The 26,705-nt window shown below is 55.7% G+C and overlaps 1 protein-coding gene across 1 annotated transcript; it reads right to left on the bottom strand.

Moving 5' to 3' along the window:
• Positions 1-160: 160 nt before the first annotated feature.
• On the bottom strand, positions 161-25,784 carry LOC309601148 (LIM homeobox transcription factor 1-alpha-like; the record flags this gene model as incomplete). Its single annotated transcript, XM_082334042.1, has 8 exons — positions 161-315; positions 737-895; positions 1,287-1,419; positions 2,089-2,166; positions 2,257-2,414; positions 2,888-3,120; positions 21,913-22,099; positions 25,727-25,784. The coding sequence occupies 8 exons, from the start codon at positions 25,782-25,784 to the stop codon at positions 161-163; spliced, it is 1,161 nt and encodes a 386-aa protein (XP_082190168.1).
• Positions 25,785-26,705: the final 921 nt, after the last annotated feature.

The following is a 26,705-nucleotide window of genomic DNA, read 5'->3' on the forward strand; positions in this document are numbered from 1 at the left end:
GTGCTTATACGTGTGGCGGACCTAGTTGCCTCCTCCGTTGTGCAGTGCTCAAGGAATGTCTCTGAAGGTCTCAGTCTTGTTTCTTCTCCCTCACCCTCGTTCTGAATTTGAAGCAGCATCCATCCGAGATACTCGTGAAGAGTTGGGAGCTTTTCTATGGTCAGGATGTGAAGTAGGAGCTCTGCATGGAGTAGAGTCGGTCAATGGGGTTGCCCACGCGGGCTTGGAGGAGGTTGGCTTCGGCCGTTGACAGCAGGCAGTCTCCCAGGTGGCTGATGCTGTCACTGTCCATATCGTGAAAAACTCCTTCCGAGTCTAGAAGAGGAAGGAAAAGAAAATGAGCGTGAATGTGGCACGAGCGTGTCTCGTGGGGAGCTGCAGCACAGAAAAAGGGTGACAGCAGGGCCACGTTTCACCGGGAGCCACGGTCATCCTCAGCAGGTATGAGGTGAGCCCCACACACAGGACCGGCTTTGGGCATAACTCTTTCCTCCCTCACCCAAACGTTTCACGTTGGATGGAGGTAGGACCACAGCCTCGCTCCCCGGCCCTAGCAGAGCTCAGTCTGAGGCTCTGGCCTCACCAAACTTCTGGGAAAGGCTCTGCACGAAGTCCAAGTCCTCTGGAGCATCCACTGCTGCTGGCTTCGTCAGCAGTCACAGCAGAGTTGGCTTTTCACGACTTGGACCGCTACGTGCAGCTTTGAGACAGGACAATCTCCACACCGCTTTCCTACCGTAGGGGTGCAGATGGTCTCCTGGCAGCTGGGGTGGCGTCAGCCCTTGTCTGTACAAGTCTGCGCTGTAGCCGTTCTGATCCAGGGGCAGCAGCTGCTGCTGGGGGATCCTGGGGTAGGGGACCATCAGCCCATCCAGGCCGTGAACGCTTGCGCCGTCTAAAGACACAACCGGTGGGATGGGTTGAAGCAAAGGGCGCACGGCACGCGATAACGCGATTCGCATTGCTGCAGCAATATTTGGTGGCCTGGCTCTGGACCAGCACCGCACGGTACGAGGCTCTGTGCGTACGCGCAACACAAAAAAACCCCATCGTCTTCTCAGAAAGAGGAGCTACGTGCTGCATCGCGAGAACCCGCGAGTCTTGCTGAACATCACCTCGTTATTCCAGCTTGCAGTTACCCCCATCTGCGTACCGACTCCGTTACAACCTGGGTGCTTTTTGCTAATCTCTTCCTGCGCGCGTTCTCTCTCAAACACGTCCGAGTCAATCCCCTCCATCCCAGCCTGCGGCCCCCCGAGCTCTCACCCTGCGCGGCGGCTCCTCACCTTCGCTATCGTCGTTGCTCTGCCTGCTGTTGCGACCGGTCCCTCTCCCGGACCCTAAGCGAGGGTTGCCCAGCTGGTCTTGCTCCTGCTGTTGCTGCTGCTGTTGTTGTTGCCTGCGGGCGATCTTCTTCATCTGCAAGGAGACGGAGACCCCGGATTTGAGGTTCTGACTGAGAGAGGAGGGGAGGGGGTTGCGTTTAACGCAGCAGCGGACCGCTGCCGCCTGCCTTTCGCAGAGACCCAGCGCTGCCGTGATACAACCCTGCTCAGACTCCTCTGGGTGACTCCTCTGCAGTCAGCGTTCAATGAGAAACGGGGCTGACAGAAAAGGTCGTTATTATCTTTGTGGGAGATGCCGTTTGCAGTTTAAAAGCCAAAGGACTACAAAGCGAGGTTTTCAAAGCCACATACTTTCTGTTTTCACCCTTTAAATTCTGCAAAATTAGAAATGCTTCAACTTCTAGAAGAAAGAAGTGGGAAATCCTTCTAGTCTTTCTATAGTGAGGGGGAAAAGGCAAGTAGAGAGAGAGTCATCAAAAAAAACCCACCCAGGTGAAAAATGTTAAGCCCTGCAAACATCTACAATTAATCAATTTTGTATTTCTCTTTAAGCGTTTGCTACTACTAGATACGTGTTGTAGGACTGGGTGGACCTGTGGATGGTCCTGTGTAGCCGTTCTTCTGTTCTTCCAACCGTTTTCTCTTTTTCTAAGCTATTCTACATTTCCTTTTAATTGAACGAGCGTGCGTGGTATCCCACAGGTACGCAGAACCCAGCCGTGGCACGGGAACCGTCACTCACCTTGGCTCTTTGGTTCTGGAACCAGACCTGTACCACCCGCACAGTCAAGCCCGTCTCGGCTGCCAGGGTCTCTCTTACCTGTTCACAAAACCCGGAGAGCTGAATCAGAACTTAAGTTGTACTTAAAAGGATCCAAGCCAGCAGTTGTGCTGAGTGGCCTCCTCATACCTTTCTGCAAGGTTTTGAGGAAACCTCGAAGGAGGCCTTGAATGCCCGACGCTGCTGCGTGGTAAGGATGGTGCGCGGGCGCTTGGAGCGCTTGTGGTCTTTGCTCTCCTCGCTGCCTTTGCCGTGCGAGTGGCTGCCGTCTTCATCCTCGCTTTTCACTGCAATGGAAGATCAGGAGCGGTGATTCAGCGGAGAGCGGCCTTTCTGAGCCATCTCCCAGGGCAAGGATTCAGAGAAACTTGTCAGAGTTTTTTGCTCCTTCCAAGGTGCGATTTAGAGCAGAGGCGCAGAACGAAGCCGGCAAAGCTTGGGGACTGAGCTGTGGCTCAGGGGAACCCTGTCAATTCAGAGACAGAGCTGATGGGCCAGCCCGGCCCCGTATCATCCCTTCTGTAACGGCTCAGAGCAGCACACCCGAACCTCTCCGGATCAGCCAAGCAGATCTCGGCAGCCTGGTACCTCCTTGGCTGCCTATCACCAAGGGGAGAAGATGCTACAGCCTCCACCTACCTACATCTCCTCCCTCTGAAGCCTTCCCTATAGTTAATTAGGGAATTAGGGTCAACTTTGTCCTCTACAAAGTTCACCCCGGTTCCCCACCCGCGGCACCGCTCCAGCCCCGGCCCCTCACCGGACTCAGTGGGTGCCGGGCTGATAGCGCTCAGCATCTCCTTCTCCTTCTCGTAGTCACTGCGGCACAGCAGCTGCCCCTCCTTGAGCACAAACTCGTCTCCCCGCTGCAGGCGCCGCTCGCACTCGCAGCAGTAGAAGCAGTGAACGTGGTAGACGTTCTCCAGCACCCGCATGATGAGCTCGGAGGGGGCGATCGCCTTCAAACAGCTGCTGCACTTGGTCTGGAACAGCCTGCAAAGAAGATCGTGGTGGTTAGACACTCGGGCAGGGAAGATCAGCCCTGGGTTGGGGCTCAGGAAGCCGAGGGAAGAAGGGGATGGATGGTTGGAGCTGTGCTAGCACGTCCCAGCAAGAAGTGTACATCCCAACCGTGTTTTGGGGCTTTCGGACCTTCCGTAGCCCCAGGGAGGAACACGAACTTGCCTGGCCCAACAGGACAGAGCTTTACGTCCCCTCTTCCTCTCTAGGCCTGTTCACTGCCTGGCTTTGTTAGGTTGCTCCTAGCGAGAGGACTTTATGGAGCCCTCCAGGGCCTGGAGCAGCCTTACGGAGGGAGTCCCACGGGGGGAGGCTGTTTGTGCCCCACACCGTGTCCAGAGAGAGAAATAAACAACTGCTGAGCGCCCCGCGTACAGAGCAGATGGTTCTGATGAAGTAATTTGGGATCTAAACAAATGTGAGCGGTGGTGGCTGCCGGCTGACAGCTTCTATTTAGCCACTTGACAAGAGAAAGTAATAAAATAGGGATTAATTAGGCTGTTGTTTAAACACACAGGATCTTCCCCACCAGCAGGGAACTCATAAACTGGGATTGAGAACAAGACTGGGTTAATCCTCCTGGCAAACTCTGTGGAGCAGGATGAAGAGGCTTACAGGGGTGGGCTCATCCCTTCCAAATACCACCGTGGATTTGTGCTGTGCGGTGGCTTTCGGCTGAAGTGTCTGGGACATTCCAACTGGAATGGTGTGGGATTTCTCTCTCCTTTGTGTGAGCGTCTCCCCGTCTCTCTTTCTCTCCCCTTTCCCTCTTTGTCTTTCTGTAAGTCACACTTGAAAAATAATAATCGAATTTGAGTTGAAAAAGCTGGGAGTAAAGAGCAGCCTTTTAACCACAACCTCTCACTGTCTTAACGAAGGAGCAAACTGGGAGCGTGTTCCAGGCACAATCCCAGTCCAAATCTGGGCTGAGTCCAAATCTGTCCCTTTCCTAACACCAACATCCTTCTGTTACAGCAGAAGGGAAATACTAAAAAGAATAAAAAAGACCCAACAATAGAGCCAGTCCGCCATCACGACGCTCTGGGATCACTCAGGAACACGTGACACATCACTACGCATTACGTTATTGATGTTCCTGGACTTTAAGGCCAGATGGAAGATAACGGCGATGTAGTCTGACTCCGTGTTCGTTGCAACCCAGAGGATCTCGCGCAGGGATTCCCGCCTCAAGCCTGTTCACTGGTGGGAGATGTACAGCGAAGGCCGGCCAGTCTCGGTCCGGAGGCTCCGAGGGAAGGAGGACCTGTCCACATCCATTTGGAAGAGGCTCCAGAGGCTAACTACCTCCTCATCCCTAATTTCCAATGTGGATCTTCCTTTATTCCACGCCCAGCAACTAGACTTTGTCACGTCTTTATCTTCTTGAGAACCGCTTTTAATTAGTTATGCCAATTGTGGGTAATCAAACTATTCTTCTTTCCAGGTTTCTGTCCCTCATCCTTCAAACAAGCGGTTTAAAAGTGAGTACTGCCTTTTCTTTGCATCTCAGCTGGGAGCATTACCATCCCCAAAGAAAGATCCGCCTGGCTTCGCTATATGCTGTCACATAACTGAATCTAGGGACACAAATGCCGTTTGAGTTTGAGACAAGCTAGCCCCAAGCTCCCATCTGGTCTTACCGTATCTTTCAGAGCCGGGTTTGCTCCTGTAACACACCCAGGCCAAGCTGGTCCTGCCTCGGAGCCCCAGATCCAGGGACAGACACATTAAGAACATAGACCTGACAAACAGAAGCTTTACTTCAATATCCCGACCTGACTCCAAGTAAGGAAGAGGGTACTTTAGGAAAACACTGATGGAAAACTCCCTGTCTTGTTCCAGACTTGTGTTTCCTTAATTATTTTTACCCATAGAGATACTGGAGCATTCCCTGGGTCCTTTTATATTTCTAGCCTCAGTGATAGCGCTGGTTGCTTGAGGGAAACATCCAGAATATTGCTTAGCCAGGGCAGGTAGAGGAAAGCTTTGAGCGTGATGTGCTTCTCATTGCGGGCAGGCTGATAGCGAGAGGGATGGAGCAGAACAAGGGAAGGTGGAAACATGTCAGAGCCGGGAAAGGAGACCTCTTCACCTGCAAGGCACCGAGCCGGTTCCTCCCGCTGCTGTTGGGACGAGGCAGTTAGCAAGCCTTATTTAAAGATGCTGTCATGTGCCAGATTTCCATGAAAAGGGCTTTTTTTTGCAGCTATCAGGTGAGGGAAGCGCCGTTACTGCAGCGTAACTCAATAACGCTTTCGGCATCGCAAGGCCCGCACCTTCCCATCTCCCAGCTAAGCCCCGAAAACAAATCCGCTCTGCTTTGTACTAATTGAAGAAAACATTCAGCAAGCAGCTCATAAACACGGTGTCAGCTCGCATTACACAAAATTAAAATTCTCAGCCCCTCCAACACCAGGAATTCCTAAAGAGGCTGGTTTTAATATTGCCTGAATCCGTTTAAGTCAAGGTAATATTGTTTGGGTTGCCATAGGAACAAAATACATCTCCGTCGCCGGCAGTGGGTTACAAGGAGGCTTGGGAGGCTGTGCTGCGGACGCGGCTACGCGACGTCTAGAAGCGGCTGCCTGCAGAAAGCGACGCTGAGGGACAGGCCGAAAAATAAGCGTGTTCCCAGGTTCATAATGAAAAGTGCATTTAGGAACGGCAGTGACACAAGCGAGCTCTCTGCATGCTCCCGGAGAAAACAGCCTCGGCAGCAGCAGGACCACTCCTAAGTGCCTGTAACTCACGACAACTATATCCTGCTTCTTTTGGAAAGATCCTTATGCCGCCTGAGCCTCATAGTCCACGTACCTCCACTTCTATTTTGACCAAATCTCCCCATGTCCTTACTCAACACTCTGGTTTCCTCAAAATCCCGCCTGAGTTTGATTTCTGTTCGGGATTTCCTTGCAGGAGGTGTGGTAAGGCTATCAACTTTTATTCCTGCAAACATTCAGAAACCCCCCAGCAAGCAGAAGCGGGTGCGTGCGCGCAGGTACCTATCCCACGTCCTTCTTACCAGCTTGCCTCAAATGAATTACCTTTGCAGATGACAGAATTTGATTTTCCTGCCAGGGGATTGCTCACCTTGGTGGAAAAAGTGTCAGTAGCAGGAAGGCAGATGGGCTTATAGCGGGAACGTCTTTGGGAATTGCAAAGGCGGCGGCTCTGGAGCAAGCGGAACGGTTCCTCGCGAGTCAGCCTCGCGAGAGAGGCTTGGGGCTACGGGCACAGGTTTTGGCAGCCGCTTCGTCACGCTGATGGGCGCTCAAGGCAAGAGGACCGGCGTTGCGGGCAGGATAGCAGCCTGGCTAGCTGCGGCAAGCGCATCTGCAGCGTTTGCCAGCTCGGAGACAGCACGTGTCACCCAAGCAAGGATGAAGATACGCGGTATCTTAAAGAGAGCTTTGATGCTGGGCTGGAGGCCAAATTCCCTGCCTGCCCCCACTCTTCCTGCCAGGAGGTATCTGAGGCCAGCTCCGGGGCCGCCTGGCTGACAGGCGCACGTGCAGCAACGCCTTGAAAGTCCCAGTGCTCTTTCGCTATTTCTCTTTTATGCCTGGACACTACAGCAGTGCCCAACATCTTCTTGAAGCTCGCTGAAGTCTTGGTCCCAACAGCATCCTGTAGCGAGGAGTTACACGCTGTGAAAAACCGTTCCATTATCTGATTCCCTCACCCCACCTACAGCTTCACTGGCTCTTTTTTACCAGTAACAATTTGCTTTTCTTTTAATAACAAAACAGTTGGGGAGAGCCCAGCGTGCAGTTAATTCCCCCCCCCACCCCGAGAAGTTCAGTAAGGTTTCAAAGTGCGGAGCAGCGGGAAGAGGAATCGCAGCAAAGCGACCACGTGCATCTTGGCTTCTGCACCCAGCTGAGGAGCTCCGAGATCTTTCTACGTCCTTTCAGACGTTTCATGGACTTAATTTATCAGACTTTAGCCCTGGTACAACACCCCGACGCCTAGCTCTCCGTCAATCCTTGCAGAACGCTCCTGTCGCAGCTCGGGGCACCGCTCTCTCTGCCGATGGCTCTGGAGGAGAGGCGGCAGCCCAGCTCCCAGCTCTCCGGCTGGGGATGAGCTGAGCACAAGTTATTTGAGAACCTCTCTGACCCGCCGTGGCACAGCGAAGATGCTGACCCAGGCCTGGGAAGGGTAATTTGGGGGGCATACGCTTGTCTCGATGGGATTAAAAGGTGTTAATGAAGCAAGGAATAAGCTGGGAGGCCTGTGCTTCATGAAACTAGCTTATTTAGTTAGGGTTTAGTCAAAATGAAGCAGTCCAGGCTTAAGCAAGGTCTGTTTACTTAACATTGAGCTGCAAAATCCATTGTAGCCGTCTGAAATATTGAAGTGGAACTTGCAAAGCCTCTTTCCAGATTTCGGGCTGGGGGCTAGGGGCGTGATGGGGAAGGGGACACACGAGGGAAACGAGGAGGCAGCGGCAGCACAATATGCTCTTTCATTCCCTACTGCAACAGCCATGTCCCCCAATTCAGCGATACAGAGTGGCACCAGGGGATTAAGGGGAAAAAATTTCCTTCTGCTTAATTTCTGACTTCTTCCAGCAACGTTTGGGTCAGAGAGAGAAGGAGTAATTTGGGGGCAACAGTTACCTTTGCTCTCTGTCCCCTCCAAAGCTCTTTGTGGGTTTGGTGAATAGATTTGCCCCCAGAAAGGAACTTTGTAATTGTGGAATTATGTCGTTGTGCCTCTTGTCAGAAATAGCCAAGACTCAAACGGACTCAAACCTCCTCTTGTGTGAGCGCGTACACCAGAAAAGAAGTCTTCAGGAGCCAAGCCTTACCAAAGCCAAGCTGCCTGCTGCATGCAAAGTTCTCCCCCCGAAAAAAAACAAATTTAAAATACCAGGCGTTAGTCAGCTCGCTTAAACGTTTCACTAAAAGGCAGAAGGACGGGGTAGGAGTCGGAGAAGAGCCACCATCGCACTATTGCTGTTGCATCTTCACAGTCGCGCCGAGGGAACGACCCGACCTTCTCTATCCATCGCTGGAAATATTACTTATAAGGAGGAGGGCAGCACCACGGTCGTGTAGAACAGAAGGATTTTGGGACGGGGCACGCAGCAGAGAGATCTCCCCGGAGTTTTACATCGAGCGCCACGAGCAGCCTTTCATGTAATTGCGCTTGGTTATAAAAAGTAACCAAAAAAACTGCATCTCATAAGTGTGGTCCTGCTTGACTGGACCCTGTAAATGCCCTTGGCATCCACCCAGGAGGTAAGAGGTGTTACAAGCTCTGCTCCCTGGGCTTGATTCTGTTCGTGTCAGCGATGAAAACCGACGCTGAAAAAAAAAAAACAAGCCCAACCGCTACCGAAAACCTAAACCACAAGCAAAACAGAAAAGCAAAACAACACCAAAGAGGTTCCCAAAGCCAGAGAGATTCATAAATATTAAAGTGACACAAGTGAAATGCTACTGAAAGATTTAATACTGTGCTGCTGCTCTGTCCCTCAAGGGGTTAAACCCCCCACTGCGAGGATATTACTGCCAGCACGGTGGCACTGAGCCATCACCATATAATCTGATGAACTCTTTTATTAAATTTCACAGGCCTGTCTTCTTTATTAAAATCTCCCAGAATTCATAGGGCGCCTGTCATATCACTGCTGAATGCTAACAAAAAAATGTGGGTTGTTGGGTTGGTTTTTTTTTTTCTCTTTTTTCCCCCCTTTTCCCTAACTCCTGCCAGGGAGGGGTTGCGTTGGGGGGTCTCTGTCAGGTGAAGGAGAGGTGGGAGGGACGGTGCCACGGGCTAAAGTACAGCGGGAGAAGGGGGCTGGGTGCTTCTGCAAGCACCTAACCCCCCCAAACCATCTCCCTTCACACCCTGCAGCCGCTCCCTGCAGACAGAGCTCGGCGGCGGGGAAAATGGGTCCCAAAAATGAGTTTTACCTGTCTCTGTACCCGCAGGTGCTTGCTTTCCTGGAGGGGCAGCTCGCAGCGTGCAGCCCTTCCCAAACCCCGCTGTGCCCCGGGCAGGGGGCTGCTGCGGTGACGGAAAGAGCGTGGCAGGCCCACGCTTGCCAGGTATCGTGGCTCTCGACAGGAGCCAGCATTAACCACCGCTTCCGAGGAAGAAAATGAGCAGACTCCTTCCAAACACATCCAGAACAGAGGGATGACAGCCGTACGCGTACCTTGAGCCGTTCCCTCCTGCCCTTCGCTCTGAGCTGCTAACACCCCATTTAACATCCAAGCTGCCATCCAGCCCTGCAAGAGCTCTGCTAAGCTGCAAATACTGGCACTGGGGCAGGGCGGTGAGGGGAACTGGGCGTCTGCAATCACCCTCGCCTCTGCAAAGCAGAGGCAAAAACATCCCTGCTCTGCTTTAATCCCACATTCGGCTGTCCCTGAGCTGCAGGAAGGTGGGATTCAGCTGTTGAATCCCTACAGACCTGCGCTGGAGTGGAAATTAGGCTGCAGCTTTGGGTTTATGCTCTTTAGGAGTATACTCTAAATGCTTTTTTTAATATTTCCAACAGGAGACTGTGGGAGTCCTACCCCGAGCTGAGCGTGGACGGGCACAGCGGACCGCGGGACGCGCAGAGCTACAGCGTGCAGGTGCAGCGTTTATTTCTCCGTAGCCCGTGCAAAGTTTCCGCTGTAATTCAGCAGCTCTTGTGGAGTCCTGCGCTTGGTGCTTTCTCAAGAATATTCTGCAAGCTGTCAGGAGCAGCAGAGCAAAGCCTCTTGCTAGTGCGGGATAGAGGAGGTGGGTCCTGCCCCAAGCCGGCCACCTCTGCCTGCCCGCCCAGAGAACGGCATCGCCCTCCTCGTTTTGAAATGATTTTCTCTTCCAAGTGCGGAGAGCTGGGGTAGCGCCTTGGCAAGCTGCCCCGCTTTCGGACTCTGGCTCTTACTCCACACTGAGCTCTTAGAAAGCTCCCGTCCCTGGTTCAAAAAAAAATGGGAACTGCATCGCTACGGGGATTCCACCGCTTTGGGAAGAGACAAAGTTCCCGGTCCGGCATCACCCAGACATCACCTTTCTGCTGTCCCCTGAGAAGGGAACCATCAGCTCCTTTCTCTCTCCTGTTTTCCCCCTCTCCACTCAACGAGGCGCAAGCCAAAAGCTCGCTCCAGGTCCGCGGGTTTAAAGTTGGGAGTTATCAATTCATATTGATTTTGTCCTGCCTTATTGCCTGGCTCCGGGAAGCCTCCGCATCTCCATTAGTATGCCTGGCAGGAGAAGGGTTCCTTCGCTTAGTAGCTAGGGGTGATATTACCGATCCAGATAGTATCCAAACTCAATATCCTGTTTCTCCTTTTCTCATTTCCTGTTTGCAGGTCTGAATGCTGGCGTTGTCACAGCGAGAGGGGGGAAGGCAGGGAAGAAGAGAGACAGCAGGACAGTGTGTGCACGGGAGAGGGAGGGCTGGCGGCGGGGGTATTAATGGGGGAAGCGAGGGGGAGGGAGGTAGAAGGGCTGCAGACACTTTTATTACAGATTTAATAATGACAAAAGAACATCATTAAACATTCATTAGAATTATTTAATTAAATTTTACTTTGGAGGGGGGAAAAAAAAGAGATTAGATATGATGTAAAAAGCAATATTGATTGAGAAAAGAACAAGCTTGGGAGATGTGATTTAAATTAAACTCTGCACTCTCTCCCTCTTCCCTCTGTTTTAAACGAGGAAGGGGGCGAGCGGCGGCACAGGGGACGATTCAGTAGCGCGCAGCGGGAACGGGGCAGCGTGGCTGCTGCCCGCCACCGGGAATGCCGTTACCCCCATCCCGCCCTAACGTGGCGACCGGAGCCAACTTCCCCGGCAAAACGCCGCCGGTCCCTCCGAAGGGTTTCAGAGCTCTGCGCCCTGGGGCTGGGTTGGGCATCACCGGGTGGCAAGCAGGCAACTGGCAATTAAAAATTGTAGTCCCTGGCCGGGCCTTGCTAGAGTTTTTGCGGAGCTCCGGGCATATCCTCTCTGTGCCGCGGTTCCCTTCGCGGGTTAGGAGTAACGGAGCATCCCCACCGCAAGGGCTGAGAGTAAGTCCTGCTTTCAAGTCCTTTAAAGCAAGGCTCATTTTAGAAAGAATTAAAATGCTCATACAAAACAGCCGTGGCCCAAGAGGTGGCCGGGACAGTATTTCAGCAAAATTTAAACCCGCGTTAAGGATCGAGAAGAGAAAAGCTGCGCTTCTGCTAACAGCGGCCTTAGGAAAAAGAATTGAATGTAAAGTTGCCTCGATGAGGGAGCATCTACGGAGAGCACGCCAAGCTAACGCCGTCAGCTTCTGAATCCCGCTGGGTGGATGCTCTTAAGGCAGATCCCAGTTAAACACAGTCCAGATTTAAAAAATCTAAAGAGATGTTTTAAACGGTGAAAGCTGTTAAGCTGTCACCTAGTAGGAACCCGCCTGTTTAACTCGAGAAACCGGCTGATTTAATAGTGCGGGAGATCTCCACGTACAGACCAGCCTGACTTGTGATGGAGGGGGTAGGAATCAAGAGAAGCGAAGTTAAAAATTGTGAGAAGAAAGAAAAGAATGGAAAAAAGAGCAAGCCAAAGCCTCAGGGACCGGGTCACAAACTGCAACGCAGGCTCTCCTGGTCCGCAAAGCAAGTTGCACGCAAGCGGACTGTGAGCCAAAAGTGGCCTGGTAGCTTGACCGCGCTTCCAAGACGAACTGGGATTATCGGTTTGAGCCCGAGTCTAGATTAACGAGGCAGCTTCCATTTTGGCAGTAGCCTTGCAAAGGCTGCCTGGTCGTGCACAAGCTCATTAAATGGGTGCGGTGCTGCGCGGCTGCTCATTTCTCTGCTTGAACCCTGGCCCTAAATTTACTGTAGCACTGCAAGTGAATTACATTGCTTTGGGGGATTAATGTAACCAGTTTAAAAGCATATTGGTAATTAAAGTTGCGCATCTTGTTTTTTTTTTTAACAGGCCAGCCTTCTTTCTAGCTTCACCTTTCTCCTGGCACCAGCGAAACCACATCCAGGAATCGGGGACGGTGCTTCTCCGCGCAAGGCTGACCGGCTCCGATATTACCGCCGCTGTATCGGCAAGACCTCAATAATGGAAAAAAACCTGTGTGAGCCGTCAAAGATGTGTGAAGCTGCCACCAAGATAGTTAGGATAAACTGTAATTAACCACATTTAAGCTTAATTGCATTAAGGGGGAGGGGGAAAGGAAAGCTGGAAGCAGATTATGGATCTGGCTTATAATTCAATTTGTGCAACAGCTAGGAAAGAAGGGGCCACATTCTCCAGCAGCGTGTTAGCAGCGCAGGAGGCGTGGAGCTACTAGGACTCTAGAGACGAGCGGTGAGCAGAAACAGCAGAGGGAAAGAGAGGGAGGATTGGGAAGCAGAAGGTAGGAAACTACCTTGGGAGAAACAAGGGAGAAAGAGCAGCTTAACTCCTCCCAGAGGACTGGGGGGACGGGGCGGAGGATCTCGGTTTGGGGTACCGTGTGACACCGACAACGCTCGTTCAACATTGCCAGCTGTCACCCGTGTTTCTTTAGCGTCTGGCTTCACACAGGCTTCTCAAAGAAGAAAATAGAGGATGGAGAAACCGGGTGATAGATTGTAAGCGCTACGCTTGCAGTGTTAGACAAGTTTAGAAATAAAAGAAATGTGGTAATACAGGGATGGTAGCACCTCTATGTTTCGTAAATCACTTTCCCTTAAATCCTTGCAATCAGCCCCACCAGCCGTGGGCTCTCCACGGTAGCGCAAACTCTCTGCTGGGACCGAGCGCCCGTAAATACCTTCCAGTGCATCCTCTCTAAACCACTGCTGATTGTAAGAGAGAAGAACAGGGTCCGGGCTCCCCTTGCCGTGCTCCGGGAATCCCCTAGTCTGGGAGAAAAATGATTTCTTAAAGCATCAACAGTTCAGGGCTCCCCTTTGCCCATCGGGATGCTCGTGCTGCATGGGAACAGCTCCTGCCCACCCGCCTGCCTGCCTGCCTGCTCTTTCCAGCGCTGCAGCCCCTGGCACTGCTGGAAGCTGGCTCTCAGGAGTTTATTTCTGGCACCTTTGCCTTCGCGGCTGCCCTCTGGTGGTCCCTGGTTCCGGACTGAGAGAGATGCTGCGTCCAGAAGCAGGAGCGTGGTACGGCCTCCAACCCTTCAGCGCCTTGAAAACCATACGCCCGTGTCCCAGAGCCCTTCCTGGTGTGCTGCTTTAGGAGCTGACGCTGGGAAAGGCAACGGAGCAGCGCGTCGGCTTTCCTGCAAACGAGCCGCAGCGCTCGGTGCGTGCACGGGACGTCCAGACCCCCCTGGTAACTGCTGCGAGGGACAAGCGGTACTCCGGGCACGGAGAGGGAAACGGAGGTGCCGGGATGAGGACAGCACCGGCACCCAGAGCTGTAACCCTGCTCCTTGCCTGCGAGCCCAGCCTTGCGGCAATGCTCCTCGCCCAGACACCACTTCTCTCGGTGTAAGAACCCGCGAGCCCAGCCGGAGTCTGGGTCTAAACCGAATTAATCTTGGGGAAATCGTGCCAGGCGTGCTGTCAGAGCACAGCCGGGTACCGTGTCCCGTGCGAACCCCCGCCCTCACAGCCACCGCTGACCCGAGCGAAACTTCCCTCCTCCTCCCCAGCCCAGCGCACGGTGGCCAGCCCCGGAGCCCGGGGAGCTCCGCAAGCAAGACTGCCAGGCTGGGGGCACGGGAAGGCAGAGCTGCAGCACGTCTATCAGCGCCACGGTAATAAGCTCGGCCCTGACGAGCAGGCGGTTGAACCCTGTGCTGCTCCGAGACTGCTTGCCTGCTGGACCGCGTCCACCTCCCCAAACCCAGGTGCCAGCTGGTAGCGTCCTCCATATCTGCTTCGTGCCCGTGAAGTCACCTGCAGCCTGAAAGGGCTAAGAAACGTCTTTCTCTGGAAGTGCCGAGCATCCAAACCATTTACAACCACTCGATTGTTAAGGTACATCTGTGTCCTCTGGCTGGGGGGAGCCGATACCCTGAATTATAGTTGTTCACTTGGATATCTCACTCTTTTTGGTTCATATTTTCCTTTTCCTCATCAGAAGAGAAAGCAAATTATCTTTACAGGCAGGCGTTAGCTGATATCAGCCTATGGTCAGAGGGCTCCAGGAGCTGGGTGGTTAAGAAAACTCTGCCCAGTAAGAGTAAGAAAGTTGGTGACGTGGGTCCGGGAGAGACTCAAAGCCGTGGAACGCGAAACGGGGAAGGAAAAAAGCAGCCCAAAAGAGAAAGAGTATCTCTCAAAGTAAATTACATTTAATTAAACTAGAAAAATAATGTGCCGCGCACGAAAAGAAGTTCTTCCTCCCCCATGTATTCCCCCCATTATAGAAACAATCCAGCAGCGATGGGGAACAGACAGCACGTGGTGGCTGGCTTCTTAATCGCGCTCAAGGCGCATCTGCATATTTCCTTCATTTTGCAGTGATTATAGAGTTAGTGTTTAATTTCCTGGGCCCTGCGAACAAACCAATGCAAGGGAACAGTGAGAACTGGGGTAGGAATAGCTTTGCGTAATTAACGTCATTAATCATCAGCCGGGCTTCGCTCTCAGTGGGAGACGGGGCTCAGCTGCCCACCCGACGAGGACGGCGGCGATGTTTGGGATGGGGAAAAGGCAGGAGCTTTTGCGACTGGGTTCTTTGCTGAAGCTTTGGGGAACCCGTCCCGCTCCACGGCAGCGGTCCCGCCGCGTCCAACAGAGATTGAAAGCTGCAAACCCACCGGCGCTGTCCTAAAAACAGGGCACCAAGCTCCTTTTCGGGTTCAAGCCGCCCAATTTCTGCACTACTGAGGTCCCGCTGGTCCTCACCAGTGGAGCAGGGGTGGCCGCAGTGACCTCCCCGGCTTGGAGGAGCAAAGCGTCTCAAGATAAGAGCTGTGGATGCTCCTCGGAGGAGCAGCAATAAGCACAACTCGCCCTGCTAACGGGTGCTATCGAAGGGCGTCCGGACTTGGCCCCAGCACCCAGCCCGGAGGAGCTGGAGGGAGTTGCAGGCTCTCTCCTTCCCACCTCCTTCGTCCCCTCCTCTCCCTCCGCGCTACTCGAGGAGGTACCCGCAGGCTCTGTTAGCCGGGCACGCGGGCTCCATTCATCACTGCCTTGTCAAGGGTGCTCATTATCTCATTTATTTGCTCACTTTTCAGAGCACTGTCACTTTTCATTACCTCCCTCCAGCCCGACGGAGAGGGAGGGCCAGGAGAAGACGCGACTTGGAGGGGACCCCGTTGCCCGGCGGACGGAGAAGCTGCCCGTGGCCGAGCGGGGCGGGAGGGACGGATCCCTGCCTGCTGCCTTCAAAGCAAGAGGACTGGGCTGCCCAGCACAGTCGGGAACAGCGGCGCTCGGTAAAGCAAGACTGGACGGGCAACCAGTAGCCCCTTTTAATAGTAGCTATCATCAGCTCTTGCAATCCATCACGTTTTGGCACCGTTTTGTCCTTGAGTCCCTGTGTTTTGGGTTAGAAATACATCTCAAGCACCACTTTTTAACATCCTCATACCTAGGAAGCGCTCTGATCGTTTCTGAGCTGACTCTCATCAAACGTCCCAAATGCACCAAAGGGGAAGGAGAAGCTTTAACACTTAAAAGCCAAAAAAATCCCACCACAAGAAGAAAAAAAAAAAAAAGTTCCCAAATCCTGGTTTCAACACCAATTTCATCATTTTTAGGGCCTGACTCCTGCTCCTGGAATGCGATGGGGTTTGCACACAGCGCCTGGGCTCGCTCTTGTCCAACTCCTATCCCGGTTTCTCCTACCCGGGAGATCTTTGCTCGGAGGGGAGCCCTCCCACACGGTTTTAAACATTAACCAGCTTGCTCAGAAGAGTTGCCAAGGTGCTCGGTCTGGGTCAGTCCCCGATATTTGGGCAGGGAGGGTCACCGCCTGTTCGGCAGGGAGGAGCAGGGCTGCTGGTTACTCCTTGGCCGCACCACGCTGCTTCTCTGGATGCGCAAGAGACTTTTTGGTCCCCTCTACCTTCCCTCCGCATCCCAGCCATCACCTGAGCCCACATCTTTAAGCTGCTTACTCCGCCCGATGAAAAAAGTCAGCTCCTATTTCCCATTTCTCGGGCAACTCCGTTCGTATTGCACCGCTTACCTGCCTGCTGGGTTCTTCCTAACCTGCACAGCCCAGAAAATTGGCCAAAATGGTTCAAAGTCCCAAGAGGACGATGCTGGATGTCACTCCAGGCTACCAAAATAGCAATTTGGCAGCCGTGCACCAAACGCTCCGGTCTCGGAGCCCAGGTTTCCCGTCTCTGCTCTCTGAGCATCCCTGCTCGACACGCAGGGGTAGCCGAGGTTGTCTGTGGTGGGTTTCAAAAGGCAAACGAGCTGCTCTCGGTTCAGAAGGATCTCCCTGACCCTCGGCCACGCTTTCATGGCCTTTCAAAACCCTCGTGGCTAGGAATATTAACTCAGCGTCAAGTGCAGCGCTAGGTTCTGCACATCTCACCCGGCAAGGGTGAGGATGGCTCCGAGAGGACCCCAAAAGGGATGCAGGCAGAGCCGATGGCTGGGATGCGCTGGTCAACCCCTCCTCGACCCTCTCGCTTCTCCAACCCGATGGAGAAACGGCGGCGGTTCAGGCGAAGACCGAGGACCAGGAGGGCATTCGGAGGACTCGGTCTGTGCTCAGCTGCGCCGGTCACGTGCCAGCAGCAACGGAGAAGCCGCAAGTCAGGTTCGAGCCGAGTTCACCCCGTATCTCTACAGAGGACGAGCAAATCATCTCCACATGGGCAAAAGGAGAGTGTGGAGGAGAGGGGGAAGGCTGCCAGCGCAAGGCTGCGGTTCAGATCCCTCTTGACAGCTCCCCGGCAGCCCCCACATCGCCTGTCATTCCACAAAACAAACTTCAAAGTAAACAAGGCGCCCAGGACCCGGCCGTTGCAGCCACTCTATCATCCTTCAGCAGTATTTTTCCTTCCTCCCCCCGCTCCTTCTCCCGAGCCGTTGCATTTACACGAGCTGCCTGGAGCTGGATTTACAGGGCAGGTGCCTGCGCAAAGCACAGGAGAGCTGGCTGGGCCCCAGGCAAGAGGGGAAGAGGAGAGTTTCACAAAAGCCTTCAGACTGTGGTTTTATATGATAGGGACTGCAGAACAACATCCATCTTCAGGCTTAACATTTCATCTCTAGATCAACAGTCCGTTCCTTCCCCCACGTTCAGCTGCAGCTGCTGGCTTATCTCTCCATTAAAGCATTTTCCTCTTATTGCGCAGTTTCACATGAGGAGGAATAAATGCCAGATGGGTCTCCCCTCCGGGTCACCACGCTGCAAGCCCCGGTCCACGCCGCAGCCCAGGGCGACACTGGATTCTGCGGGCTGGGATTCATCGTTGGCCAAAAACACGAACTTTGGAAAGTCAAGGCCAAGAATGAATACTCTGGGGGACAAAATTTCCAAACAGGACGACTGAGAGTTTGCCTCCCTGGAAATTCCCATGCTGGAAGCACAAAGGTGCTGAGCGGAGGCGCCTTCAAAAGTGCCTGAAGCACCAACTTTCAAATGCACTTAAGGAGCTGGAGACCCTAAGGGGTGGTTTTGAAGCTGGCTGAGATGGATGCTCGGGAGCACAGAGGTGGGACGGAGCGGCCCGTGCCAGGGGTCCGCAGCCCCGCAGCTGCAGCTGAACGCAGCGCGGTGCTAGGGAAAAACAGCGTGGCCGTGCTATCCCGCCCCAAAATCACGAGCAAAAAAGCAATGCTGGAGGTTGAGGTTTCCCCGCATGGAAATGCCGTTGTCGGTCTCGGGTCAGGCACGCCGGAGCAGGAGCCGATGCTCCTTACAGACCAGTTGTGCAAACATGTTTTTATCTGGTTACTCTTAACCACAGTGGTCAAACCCACTCCAGCGCTGGCTCCTGTCTACCTGCACAGCAGCCAAAGCCAAGACCTCGTGAAGGTCCATCTCCTTTGCTTCAGAGCGTCCCGGCACCCTCACCCTTCGCGGGGACGGTGCGGGTGCCGCCGCGCTCAGGCGGCCTGTCCTTCCTTTCCACGTCAAGCTGTGGCTGCGCCTGCCCGGCTCCTTGTCCCTGCCGCTCCCAGCCACCCTGGACAAGTGGGCAAGCCCTGGTATTTTTATTACCATTCCCATCGCTGCCAAGCGCTTGCGTCAGTGGCCGGGAGGAGGCTGCGCTCCCTCTTACGAAGCGCAGGGAAGATAAGATTGGCCGGTTAAGTCTTTAGAGGATGCTGCCAAACTTCAGGGAATGGATGGAACGTCTTCCCGGCATCCTTGGATGTCTGTGTGACACCAGCTCTTCCCAGCAGCACCAGCTGCAGGAGGTCACCACCAGACATGGGATTTCCAGGCAGCAGCGCTGTCCCCCCGCCAATATTGGAAGTCTCAGCACGGGGAAGATGAGCTGGGAGGGAGTGTGTGGGAAGCAGCTCGTGTTGTGCCCATGGGAGATGCCCATTTGATAGAGGAGGAGAACCGAGGGAGCGTCACCGTCAGCATGAGCCACCAACTGACCCCGGGCCATCTCGGTGCCTCGTGCCATGGCATTAATGGCATTGCCAGCAGCCGTGGTGACAAGCACCGACGTCAGGGAGCTCCGAGGAGCTCCCTATCCCAGGCAGGGAGAAGCTCACAGCGTTTTCTGATGTATCCGAAGTTTGCCGGAGTGTCACCGTGGTTATTTAGCTCTCTTGCCAGAGGCAAAAGGAAAGGCAGCAGCCTTCGAGCCATCCCCTGCCTTCGAGCCATCCCCTGCCTTCGAGCCATCCCCTGCCCTGCTGCAAGGCGGACACAGAGCCAGCAGCCAGCGTGGAAGCGGCTCCATTTTTTACAGACACGATCAAAGTGCTCCGTGCCCAGAGATAACCTCCGGCAGGATCGACCCGGCTCCGTGGAACGATGCCACTTGCTTGGTGCAGCCCGACAGGAGGCTGCGGTGCTGGCTCATCATTCAAAGTCCTGCTCGGAGGAGCGGATCCTGCACTCCCTTCAGGCTCTTCCAGCTTATCTCTTGTTCCCGAGATGCTGAAGGAAAGGGGGTGGCCAGAGAATAAGCTCTCACCGCTCCGGCTCCGAGCAGTCAGGGATGGGCCTTAAGGGAAATGAGTGGCTGCTTGTGCCACATCACCCCCAAAAATGCCACCTGGGGCTCGTGGCGGCTGCCAGGGGAAGGCGGAACCGGGGACACGAGGCTGTCCTTAGCGGGCAGCCCCTTTCCGTGTCCTCCCAGACTCATTCCCAGCTGCTGCTCTGCTGCAAGATGCTTCCAGGCTGCAAAAAATGGGGGTGCGCAAACAGGCTCCCTGGGCTTCCCGACGCCCCGTGGAAAGGAAAGCACCGGCGTTTGAAGGAAAGCACAGGGGGGAGGCTCCGGTTTTCCCGTAGAGGGGGAAAGGATTTGCCCGTGGCCGCAGAGCCGGACGGTGGCAGAGAGGGATTTCCATCCGCGCTCACCTCCCAGCGGTGCGAGGAACGCTAACAAGCACCCGAGCGGCTTCCTTAATAAAAGTGCATTTATGACCACTAACGGCCAAGAAACCTTCACCGCTTTAGTGCTGGGGCAGGGTGCGCCCCCGCATCCGCCACCAGCGCTGCGGGAGATGCTGCTCTTTGAGCGCCGCAGACAAGGCTGAGTTTGGGATAAATCTAAAAACCTCATTTTCCCGAGGATTTCACACGCAGCGGCGGCTACGTTTTATCAAATCGTTCAGCCCAGAGCAGAGCCCGGCGATGCACAGGGCGGCTGCTTCCCCCGCGGTCCCGCAGCCCCTCCAGGTACCGGCCACGCTTTCGTTTTAGGGATGTCTCCTTCCCTATCGCAGCACCGCAACCCAGCTTTCCTCTTCTCCTCCTCAAAATGCCTTCCGCCCCTCCAGCTCCGCGGGCCGCTTCCCCCTCCTCGCCCCTGCCCGGACTCACGAACGCCCCAGCGCCGCGGCTGCGCGACGCAATGGAAATCGCACGACGAGCAGAGGAGCGCGCCAGCCCCGTCTTCTCCGGCAAGCCCTAGCAAGGTGTTCGAAAGCGAAGGAGGTTGGACTGGACGATCGCTGTAGGTCCCTTCCAACTGAAATAAATCTCCTATTCTATTCTATTCTATTCTATTCTATTCTATTCTATTCTATTCTATTCTATTCTACTCTACTCTACTCTACTCTACTCTACACTACTCTACTCTACTCTACTCTACTCTACACTACTCTACTCTACTCTACTCTACTCTTTTTCTACTTCTTTTCTTCTTTTTCTACTTCTTTTCCTTTCTATTCTATTCTATTCTATTCTATTCTATTCTATTCTATTCTATTCTATTCTATTCTATTCCTACTTCTTTTCTTTTCTTTTCTTTTTTCTTTTTTTCTTTTCTTTTCTTTTTTCTTTTTTTTCTTTTTTTTCTTTCTTTTCTTTTCTTTTCTTTTCTTTTCTTTTCTTTTCTTTTCTTTTCTTTTCTTTTCTTTTCTTTTCTTTTCTTTTCTTTTTTCTTTTTTCTTCTTTTCTTTTCTTTCCTTTTTTTCTTTTCCTTTTCTTTTCTTTTCTTTTCTTTTCCTTTTCTCTTCTTTTCTTTTCCTTTTCTCTTCTCTTCTCTTCTTTTCTCTTTTCTTTTCTTTTTTCTTTTCTTTTTTCTTTTCTTTTTTCTTTTCTCTTTTCTTTTCTTTTCTTTTCTTTTCTTTTCTTTTTTTTCTTTTTTCTTTTCCTTTCCTTTCCTTTCCTTTCCTTTCCTTTCCTTTCCTTTCCTTTCCTTTCCTTTCCTTTCCTTTCCTTTCCTTTCCTTTCCTTTCCTTTCCTTTCCTTTCCTTTCCTTTCCTTTCCTCTTCTCTTCTCTTCTCTTCTCTTCTCTTCTCTTCTCTTCTCTTCTCTTCTCTTCTCTCCTATCCTATCCTATCCTATCCCATCCCATCCCATCCTATCCCGTTCCATTCCATTCCATCCCATCCCATCCCATTCCATCCCATCCCATCCCATCCCATTCCATCCCATCCCATCCCATCCCATCCCATCCCATCCCATCCCATCCCATCCCATCCCATTCCATCCCATCCCATTCCATCCCATTCCCATTCTATTCTAAATATCTGGTGGTGTTGACCCCCCTGAAGGCACGGATTGCCGCCACGAGCAGAGCTGAGCCCAGCACCCGGCCACAGCAAAGACAGGGCCCGGCCACGCGGTGCAACCACAGCCGTGGGCTCCCTCGCACCGAAGAGCGGGTGCCCCGCTGCGGGAGCGCGCCGTCCCGGCTTGGAGCTCCCAGCGTGCCGTCCCGGCTTGGAGCTCCCGGCGTGCCGTCCCGGCTTGGAGCTCCCGGCGTGCCGTCCCGGGCACAGCGTGCACGCTCCTGGCCTCCTCTGATCTGCTCTCCACCCCATGAGCAGGACCTTCGCCGCAAAGCAAAGCTCCTCAGCTTAAATCTGCTGGCCCGCGGGTGCCGGGAGGACACGGCATGGGGTGCTGTCAGCTCCTGGGCAGCCTCGGACCTCCCGCAGTCCTTGAAAAAGCATCCCAACAACCAACAGCTCGTCCTTTCTGCCTCTTCAGCCAACAGCTCATCCCGTCACCCTCTTTGTCCCCGCCGTGTCACCAAGTTAAATCAGAGCTAAACGCTTCCGTCCCTCTGTTTGGGCAGCATCCCTTTGCAGGGGACCTCTGCGGCCCTCACCATCTCACCTGGTCCTCGCCAGCCTACGTGACGCCGCCACCACGACGCCCTTTCGCAGCCCACCCTCCCAGAACCCCACCGGAGCCTCCAACACGGTCAAAACAGAGCCGAGAGGGAAGGAAAACAATCGGAGAAAACCGGAGAGCACTTACTTCTCGTAGTCGTGTTTGCAGTAGAGCTGCCGGTTGCGACAGTAGCAGGTCCCGGAGAGCGGCTGCAGGCAGACGGCGCATTTCACGCAGCCTTCGTGCCAGGAGCGCTCGTTGACGCGCAGGAGGAAGCGGTCGGAGATGGGGGTGTCGCAGCCGGCGCACACCTCCCGCATCTTGGAGTCTGAACCTGGGCAGCAGGGAAAAGACGGCGTGAGAAGGAGTTTTAAGACGGCGTGAGAAGGAGTTTTCCTTTGCCGGGGGGGGGAAATCACGTCCCGCAGTACCAGCGTCTGCCTTTTCGGGGGGGATGCTGAGCCTCCATCACTCCTTGCAATCATCTACTGTTGGCTTTTGCTTTTTTTTATTTTTAAAGCCACGTGGCGTTAGCGTAGGAGAGGGAGAAGGGAGGCTCGGCAGGGAGTTTTTGTGACAACCTTGAAACTAAATGCCGAAGTTGGCTCTGCCAAAGCAGCAGGTTCTGGGTTTCTCTGCAGGTGGTAAATCCCCGGTGACCCCCAAGCCCACGGCTCTGGCACTGGATAAATCGCAGAGGACGTGGAGAACACACATTCGAGAACCAGAGAGCACGTGTACGTGCGTCTCGACAGGAGACTGCGGGTGCTGAGCTTGTTGGAAACCTTGCTCCAGGTCCGAGGACAGACCCGCGTCTGAATTTTGTCCAGTTTCACCCCAGGTTCGATGCTAAGAGCTGCTTAAAAAGGCTCCAGAGATTTGGGATTTTTTTCCTCCTCGGTGTTATCAACACGTAAATCTATGGCTGCTCTTCAAAGGCTTCGTCACGATAACTTCGAGGTAAAGGAGGGAGTAATAAATGCGCCCTATCTGGTGCGCTGGATCTGGGCTGCGGGCTGAGCCAGGCAGCGGCACCCTCGCCGATGTCCCCAGCCTCCCCCTGCCAAGCTCCTCGGGTTTTACGAGCGCTTATCTCTGTCCTCTCCGGCTTCTCGATGCTTTTATCCCCCTGTAAGCTTGTGGGTCCCGGGGGAACGCCTGCCCAAGCCCCCTCGAAGGGTTGGGGGGATGATGGCATCCCATGGATGAAGCTTATGGCTGTTTTAAAAGGCAAAGGAGCTGCCAAGGGCACCCAAGGTCTTCTGCTGCACCTTGGAGGAGCGTGGGGCTGGGGGGGGAACGCTAAGCCCAGCTCTAATTTGGGCACCGTCCCAGGGCAAGGACTCAAAGCCAACAAGGAGAGGTGGCAAATGGCAGGAGCCGCGTTCCAGTGGAGAGCCCTCCGCAAGGCTGGGAGACACGGAGGAGCCCTGGCCCAGCAGCATCGCCAGCTAAAGGGGATTTTCTGCTTCTCCAGGAGCGTGCAGAGCCTCTCCCAGCCCTGCAGATCTCCCCCAGGCTCTGGGAAGCAGCCCTTACACCTGACCGCGCTCCTCCGCTGACGGAGATCCCAGCCAGGACCCTGAATCGGCCCACCGCCAACTCGCTTCCCGGCTCCTTGGACTCAGCAGGCTCAAACTGGCGGGAGGAGGAGTGGGACACGGAGCAGGCAGGACCGCCGCGGCGGAGGCAAAACGCGGGCAGGCAGAAAGTAGCCGCGAGCAGGAAACTTTCCGAACGCTGTTTCTGTCCGATTTTAGCTAGAGATGCTTCCCCAAAGTCCTGAAATCATTTGAAACTACGGCAAAACGCTCTCGGGGCGCTGCTGGTGTTACACCAACGCAGGAGGGACTGGGGAGGGGGCAAATTGGGCTAATTTGGGCTTTCTGTGCACCCGAAAATGGGGGGGGTCTTGTGCAAAGGCGGCTTCTGCCCCCCTTCGTCGCGGTGCTTGGGTTCGGGTCCTGCATCTCCAGCGTCCCAGCCAGCCGAGCCTGCGGACACGTGCCTGGGCGACGCAGGACGTCGGGGCCGGTCGAGTCCCTCGCAGCTCCCGGGCTCGGCACAGCGCGTTAATTAAGTGCTGGGACCCGGCGATCGGGCGGCAGCATCAGCTGGAGGGGACCAGACCCTGAGAGCCCTCCTGCAGATTGGGATCCAGCAGATCCCGAGTGGAAATGAGGATTTTAGCCCAAGAAGAGGACAAATGAACGTCTGCCGTGCTGCTGGTGGTGCCGGAGCCGCAGCACAGGAGCTATACTGGTGCAGCTCTCTAATGCCAGGAGGGCAGCGTGGATGGCCAAGGCAACGAGCAGCCACATCCCCGTGGCTGTGGGCACGTGCGGAGGTGCTCCGGGGACGTTCATCCCGCGCTCAGCCTCCCCTTCTCACTTTTTTCTCTGTTATTAACTTCTGGAGTCAAATATTTTCACCCTTCTTGACTTCGACCCCCACGGGCTGCGTGGCACCGCGGGACCAGCCAAACCTCCAGCGGGCTAGAGGCATCTGGGACTAAAATTCCCCAACTTTTCTTTAATTTAGGGGGAAAAAACGGGGAATAACCTAATAGCAAATTAATCTGAGAGCAGACAGTTAAATCGCCAGGGAGCTCCGGGAATGTGGGATCAGTCGAAAAGGGAGAGACACCAAACTTCAGCCCTGGGATGTTTGTGCCCCCCTCGCCCAGCGAGCAGGCAGGAGGCTGCCAGGGGTTCGGGGCGGCGGAGGCAGCAGCTTCCTGCCCGCTGCCTGCCCGTGCCGGGCTCGGGGTGCACAGGCAGGGCCCGGAGCAGAGGTTGCTGCCCGGCAATAAGTCTCACACCCGAGTCTCGCTCGGCACAAGGCCACGAACGCGGCGATGCCGTAACACGACGGGAGACGAGCGAGCGATCCCGAGCCCCAGGGAAAAGAGGGGATGTGAAAGATCCCAGGGAAACGGTCGGCTGCCCTGAATCCCCCCGCAGCCAGCCCGGGGGAAAGAGGCAAAACTGAAAGTAAAGGAGATGCCGCCTCACGCTGCCCTAAGGACATCAGGCTCATAAAAACGCAGCAGTTCGGACCCGCAAATCCGTTCAGGAAGAGCCATCCCACCCCACCATGTTGTGGCTCTCTGAGACAGGGACAGGGAGGGGGACAGGACCCGGCGAGCCCAGCGTGGAAGCGGAGGGGAGGCGGCTCGGGTGCCCCATCCCGGTATTGCCCCCAGTTAACCCCCCGCATCCAGGCCCTCCCACGGGGCGCGAACCCCCCGCCAGCTCGCCGGGGCAGGTAGCCTCGCCGTCATTTAAAATTGGGGGCAGCAAAGCCAGCTATCGCCCGCGGCTGGGGTGGTCGAGGGCCACGCGACCGCAGCCTGGCCCCGCGCCGGCTGCTCCCGAAAATCAGCCGAGGAGCGGGACGAAGCGAGGCTCCGCGGGGGCTTATCCAGGAGGTCGGGACAGAGCAGGGGTGGAGGCTCGCGCTGGCCCTGTCCCTTCGGGGCTCCGTGCCTCGCTCAATGCCGGTGCTGCCTGCCGGCAAGGACAGCCTCAGCCCGCAGCGCCGCAGCTGCGTTGGGGTTGCAAGATGGCATTTCGCAGCGCGCCAACATCTTGCCGTGGCTTTTGCCGCCTCCGAATTGGCAAACCACAGAGCCAGGCTGAGCGAAGGGGGTGCTCCCTCTCCCCCGGCCACCCCGACAAGCCGGGGGGGAAGGAATCCCTTTCCTGAGTGGGGAATAAACACCGCCGAGGAGCCGGGAATGCCGCTGACGGCAGACGGGATCATACGGTTGGGGAAAAACGGGCAGGGCCGCCCGGTCCCGCTGCAACTTGCGGACGCGCCGCGACCCCCGCAGCGGCCCGGGGAGGATGAGGATGGGGCGAGAGCCACGGCTGCCGCCCGAGCAGCCGGGGCCTGGGGGGCCGAGGGGCTCCCCGCTCCCCGGTGCGTGGCACCCGCTCCCGGTCTCTCCGGCACTCACCGAAGCCCAGGACCGGCGTTGCCTGCTGCAGGCAGGACGGAGCCTCTTCCGTCTTCATGCCGGCGGCCAGCGCGGGGGCTGCGGGCGGAGAGGAGCGGTAAGGACCGGGACCGGTCGCCTCCCCGCTGGCTCGGGGCTCCCCGCTGCCTCCCGGTCGTTTTCCGCCTCCCGGAGCTCCCATTAACGAACGGTAACGAAATCCCGGCGGCGGCGGCGGCCGCCCGCCCCGCTCCCCCCGCTCCCGTTGGGGTTAAGCCCGACCTTGCCCCCGGCAGCCCCGGAGCCCACCCCGGGGGCTGCAGCGGGGGCTGCGGCCGCGGTGCTTCCCCCCCTCCCCGCTCCCCGTCCCGTCGGGACGCGGCGGCCCGACGGCTCCCTGCGCTGCCGGGGCCGCTGCCGGGGCCGCTGCCGGGGCCTCGGCTCACGGACGGGGCGCACACCCGTGTCCCCTCCCCGAATCCCCCCCCCCCCCGGGGCATCCCCGGTTACCGGCACCGCATCCCCACCCGTCCCGTCCACGCGTGGCTACTTACCGGCACAGCGATACCGGTACCGGTACCGGCAGGGAGGGGAAGGGAGAGGAGCGGAGCGGGGCACGATCGTACGCGGGGCAGAGCGCGCAGCCCCCGCCCGTGTCCGCGCCCGCGCCCGTGAGCGCCGCCGCCGCCCCCCGCCTCCCCCGGGAGCGCGCCTGAGCCGGGAGCGCGGCGGGGGCCCCATCCAGGCGGGGACCCCCCCTCCCCGTTCCCCCCGGGGGCTGAGGCCGGGAGAGCCCGGTCAGCCCAGGAGGGGAGACCGACGGCGCTGCCGGCAGCAGCTGTCGTGACAGAGGGAGCGCTCCTGACGACAGGGGCTGTCGCAGGCACGGGGGGGGGGGGGGGAGGAGGGGGCTCTGCCTCCGTTTCGCCGCTCACCGCGGGGTTGCCGGGCTCTGTCACGACAGCCGTGTCGTCGACAGGGCAGGCGGAGGAGCGTCCTC

Source organism: Platalea leucorodia (assembly GCF_965183815.1).
Source record: "Platalea leucorodia genome assembly, chromosome: 29".
Taxonomy (NCBI): domain Eukaryota; kingdom Metazoa; phylum Chordata; class Aves; order Pelecaniformes; family Threskiornithidae; genus Platalea; species Platalea leucorodia.